This window comes from Brachycentrus maculatus, unplaced genomic scaffold (assembly GCF_059751285.1).
Source record: "Brachycentrus maculatus isolate JH-2025_06_01 unplaced genomic scaffold, ASM5975128v1 h1tg000157l, whole genome shotgun sequence".
Taxonomy (NCBI): Eukaryota; Metazoa; Arthropoda; class Insecta; order Trichoptera; family Brachycentridae; genus Brachycentrus; species Brachycentrus maculatus.
The window spans coordinates 439,126-444,884 of NW_028280910.1; the positions used below are offsets into that span (position 1 = coordinate 439,126).

The 5,759-nt window shown below is 30.2% G+C and overlaps 1 protein-coding gene across 1 annotated transcript; it reads left to right on the forward strand.

The window, feature by feature from the left end:
• The first annotated feature begins 622 nt into the window (after positions 1 to 622).
• Positions 623 to 4,776, forward strand: RNASEK (Ribonuclease kappa). The gene is made up of 3 exons (XM_088261524.1): positions 623 to 790; positions 3,129 to 3,248; positions 3,811 to 4,776. The coding sequence occupies exons 1-3, from the start codon at positions 722 to 724 to the stop codon at positions 3,910 to 3,912; spliced, it is 291 nt and encodes a 96-aa protein (XP_088117650.1). The 5' UTR covers positions 623 to 721; the 3' UTR covers positions 3,913 to 4,776.
• The last annotated feature ends 983 nt before the right edge of the window (positions 4,777 to 5,759 follow it).

Genomic DNA, 5,759 nt, shown 5'->3' on the forward strand with positions numbered 1-5,759 from the left:
AGAAAAACTGAAATATTCTGTGTATTTATGTATTTGGTACCATTAATTGAGTTCCAGTAGGTACTTACTAGAATACCGTAGTGAGAACTGGAGTGCAAACTTCATTTGAAATTGCTTGTTCCATGGAGCGAAAATCGGGAGGAATCACGGTTGAAAAATTACTCAAGCCTTGAAAATACTTTAAAACTGAAAATCGTTTTTTGAATGGCATCTTTCTTATTGTGAAATATTTATTTTTTGTGGTATCTATACCACATTTTTTTTCTAAAATGTACGTGATTAAATAAATTAAAGTTATTTTTAAAATAAATAAACTCCTTAAAAAAAGGCATTAAAAACGTGTACGTACGGTAATAGATTTTGAAATATCTATATAATACCTAAACAACATAATATTATGTAAACATAAAAAAAAACTCCCGTTTGTAAAATATTGACGAATTAGAGTTTAAATAATTTACATACGATATAATGATAAAAAATATGTATCTTTAAAAAAACAATATCTTCAACACTATTGTAAAGTTTTTTTTTAAATAGGGAAGATATTTATAAAAAAAAAGCAACTATCCCCGTTATTTATAAATTATTACACTTTTTCGGTTATTGCAACACTCATATCACATATCACATGAGCGACTGTAGGTATTGGGCGGCTGACATTTCAGATATTCAGGACTCGGGTTTCTTCCAGTTTATTTGGTTTAAACAATAATCCACGATGAAAATCTGCGGGCCTAAGTTATCCCTCTGTTTTCTGATTATCAGTGTTTGGGGTATTATCCAACTGGTAAGTAGACATAATAATGTATTGGAATAATAATAACGATAGGTGTGCAATAAATCCATATTTTTACTGTGTATTTTAGTTCTTCGCACTTCTGCAGTATTGACGTTCGATTTTATCGCATTTACTAAACATTTCGTGTTTATATATTAAGTATATCTTTCAAAATGTTATTTCATTTTTCCCAAAATCCACCAGGAGATGAAAGCCCATAAAATGTTAATTTTTTACCTTTACATCTAATACTAATTTGAACCTCGACCTCTATATTTTGAAACGTATTCATTGTTTACTCTAAGATTTCATTAAAAAAAAATATTGTATTACACAATTGTTTTTTATTTTTTTTAATACTTAGGATAGTCTACATTACAGCAGACCTAGTTACGCCGTCTTGAAATACATATAGTTTATTTTGTTATTCGGATTTGTCCTCATTACAAAAATTAGGTACTTCTTTTTAATTATTAATTGGGGGTCGCTAGTCACAAGGTGTGCATGATCGTGTGTAGTCAACTTGAAACTGATTTACACTGAGTTTGAGTTGAGTATAGTTTCCACAAGAACTATTCTTGCAGTATGGAACATTTTATGTAGTTAGGGTTGCCATATTTCCCCTTTTTTCTCCACTTTCCTGACATTGGCTATTATGAGTGAATTACGTGATTTGTTCAATAAATTAGCTTCATTTGTTATCGACTGTAGAAAAGGACTGATGGTTTACTTTGTAACTGCTACAACTGTATGAACGCACTTTCGTGCTCTTGATGTAACTGTATAAACTTACCATTCAAATATTTTCTTACTAATTTTTCTTGCCAAGGTTGAGTGTCTTTGACAGTTTTGAGACATCTCTAGAATAATGATGACTCGCAGAGACATCTAAGATTTAAATTTTTTTGCTGTAAAGTTTGTGGCGTACCTGACACCACAGTATCAAAATGTTTGCACGCATTTTTTTTTGTAGGAGTCACTTATATATAGACACATATTATGATAATTTTGTTTAAAAAAAATCATAATAGCTCACATACTGAGACATTTTTAATCTAGACATATTTTATATATTTTTCCTTCTAATCCTTAGCTGCACTGTGTCAAAACAGTTTATCTTGAACGTTAATTACATGAAAGCAAGACGATCAGTCTTAGTCCAGGGTGATATCAAATTAATAATGAATTGAAAAATGACAAACTTTTTTTGATCCCGTTGAGAATTAAACCCAAGGCTTCCAGCACGGTAGCCAAACATGCTAACCACTATTCTGCCACTTTTGTGACTCACAATATCTTTTCCTTCTTCTTCCTGGCTACATCCCAACTTATCGTCTTTGTAGACTGCTGAGGTCAGCTCTCCTCGTCCTCAGGTTGTAGGTCCTTCTGTCAAGGACAACGTCACCTAGGCCATGTCTTCGAACCATGTTATCTCTTAACAATATCTTTTTCGATCACAGTATAATTATATTATTTTTAGAAATAAAAAGACTTTGTTTTTTGATCCACTCACATTATCAAAAAACCAAGTCTTTTTATTTCTCAAAATATTATATCAATATGATCAACAAAGTTAATGCTTTCAATATTCAAAACACAGTATAATTGGTTGCATCAGTTATAATCGTTTCCATACAATATTGCTTCAAGGTTGAAATGTTCATGTGCGTACGAGTACAAATTCTATAATTCTTCTGCGTCGTTTTCCTCATTGTTCAGGGTCGTGACCATCCTCTCTCCTTGTCCTAAAACATTTTATGTAGTTGTCCTCCACCTCTCCAAACCGCCACCAAACACTGATGAACTTGTTGCAGCCTTGATTTGGTCAGTCCATCTAGTGTGATCTTCTTCCTTCTACTACCTTCGACCCCTCCTATGACCATTAACTTTTCAAGGATGTCCTCGTTTCTTCTGGCGATGCGACTGAAAAACTGAAGGACTCTCCTCAAAAAAGCAGGAGAAAGTCTGTCTAATTAGCTCTTTTTAATACTTTTTTTTACCAACGAGTTACCTTAAAAGTGAATATCAATTCTATCAATCAGATCTTTTTAGGTAAAACCTGAAAGTTTTTTTCTCCATTTGAAAAATATTTAGTATATTTAAAAAAGATAATTAAAGCATACCTTTTCTTCGAAATGCAAAAACAACTCTTTCTGCCCTGTAGCGGGTAAATATTAAGTTAAAAATATGCCGCTTTTGCTGGGATATAGTACATTTTCTGGGTATTCCAAAAACATGCACAACTGAAAATTGACGATTTTTGAAATATGGCGTTGTTGAAAGGAGTGACCGATATGTGAATCAAAATTATTTAAAGAAAATGAATCAAATGGTTTGTTCATTTCAGGTTCTTATGGGGATATTTTTCTACGTAAGAAGTGTGGCACTTTTGGAGGAGCTTCCTCTTGAACATGCTTATAACACAATCGAAGAGTTTTATTCTGAAGCGGACAGGGGATATGAGCAGGTAAGAGAACTTTTCTTTTTTATGGTAGAGAAAGTCTAAAAGAAGTTTTTGAGGTATCTCTACATGAGAGAGTACGGCTATTATTTACTAATAACTTTGTGGTAAGACATGTGTCTTACCACAAAGTTAATGCCGAAACAATAAATAAAATAACATATAAATCAGTCTTGATAAAGAAGCGGTTACCTTCGAAACCGGTAGACATTATAATTAAGTTATAAAAAAATATTTATAGTGATTTTAATACAAAGTTACATTTTAATTATACTTTAAATTTTAGTTTGTAATGTGTATGTTAATTAGAAATAAGTAAATTGAATTGAACTTCCGAAATTTGATTAGTGTGGTTGGTAATCATGGGTAAAACGGTGAATCCAAACGGTGAATAAAATTTATCACTTAACTAGCCTATGATGGTAAATACCAGGTATCCATATTCTTCTTCATCTGCGTTGAAACATCAATTAAAATTCTTCAAATTATGAGTTTAATAGATCTGTGTGTAGTTTTGCATGGGCATTTATGATTTTCCTTTTTATTGATGGATGTTTTTTTTCTTCAGAATGCCTACAACTGTTGGATCGCTGCCTGCCTCTACATCTTCACTCTCCTATTCTCGGGACATCAATTCTACGTAAACAGCCGTTCCTCTGTCACAATGTAAATCTTTCCAATCCTTTCCAAAAATGTTACTTTGTAGTATTTGTTGTAAATCATATTAAATATGTTATTTATTGGACACAAAACTGGTATTTTAAATTAAATTTCAACCTCTGTCTTGAAAACATCCATAATTGAGTCACTAGAAGAAAATTTGTAAAATGAGATTGTAATTATTTGGTGAACAGCATTAGAATCATAAAATGGCTAATAATGGCTAGTTTGTGACTTCTGTGTTTAATATATTGTATAAAACAAATAAAATCAAGCTTTTGTTTTTGTTTTGTTCGATGTTGTCATCCCAAAGTATGTTTTAATCTTTTTTTTGACATTGCTGGAACATTGTCGACATTATGGTAATACATATTTGAACAGACTACGTTGCCTAAAGACCAATTTTATTCAATGTTACAATCGGAGTTACTTTAAAAAAAATTGTATGATATTGATGCTAGATTTTTTTCTTCCGTTATATATCATTTTTAACCTATACCTATGTACAATTGATGATAAAGGTCTACAAAATCCACAGAGGAGAGCTGTTCATTTACCAACTGAACATATTAGGGTGGTGACTGACCGGAGCCATTTCGTCGTAACGTAACACGTTACGATGCGAGCATTCAGGCAGTCAGTACAGCGAGCCAAGTGCTCCATCCATAGTTTAGGATGCTCGCCGCGAGCGATGTTACGACGTTACGTTACGATGAAATGCTCCGGTTAGTCACCACCCTTAGGCATCTTAAACAAATCGTTAAAATCATTTGATAAATGTGTTGGATGTATAATAAGAAATGCTTCAAAGTCCACATTTTTTCCAAAACATACATCTATTTCTTCTTAGCAAGCATATTAAAACAAAACAAAATTTTGGTAGGAAAAAAATTATTACAGCCTTTTTTTAAATAATATTAATTGTATATTATATGCATTCTTAATATATTTTATAGATATATATGTAATTATATACAACTGTTCATTCCATCATTTTGTAAATACTAAATTATTTTCCTGTTTGGCTGTTTGATATAGCTTATAACCTTTTATTTTGTTTTTATTGGTATAGTTTAGCTGTACTATGTGAAATACTTGAATGAATAGTTTTCCGAGGTGAACAAATTTAATAAATAGTTGAAGATCGGTTATTGTAAAGTATTATTATAATTGTTAGTTTATTCGGTTATGAATAATATCAATCAAGTATGTATAATATATAAAAATAATCTTAATGGTTTAAAATTGCATTAAAATATAAAATTTTTGGGGATATTATTAATCAATAAACATCTTGGTTACTGAATAAAGATATTTTTGTTTCAGAAATCAATGTATTTAATTTTTACTTAAATATCTTTAATTACATTATACAGTATAAGGTATTTCAAACCTTTCAGTATGCTGCACAATTTAAAGACATTTTTTTTATTATAATGAATTTTTATTTATCGTACGATTTGAATGTTTAACTCTTTTATAAAAAAAATATTATATTATTAGAAAACCAGTAAATTAATTTAAAAAATCATATGTGCTTTACGCCATTCTCACTCCGATTTGCTAAAATATTTCCAAAAATACCTATCTTTGTTTAAAGCCATGTTTGAAATATAAAATATTAAATTAACTTGCATGTCACATTATGAAAAATGTTAAAAAATAAATAGGTATAATACATAATGGAGGGAGAGTATTGACAAATGTTATTGTCTGAAGAAAATTAGTTCCAAAGGAATGGGATTTTGAATATCTGATTATAATTCAACTGTTGAAAAATTTACTAATAATAAAAAAAAATACACATTTTTAAAGGTTTCATTTAATAATCTGTAATACTGACTTCATAATTAAAAT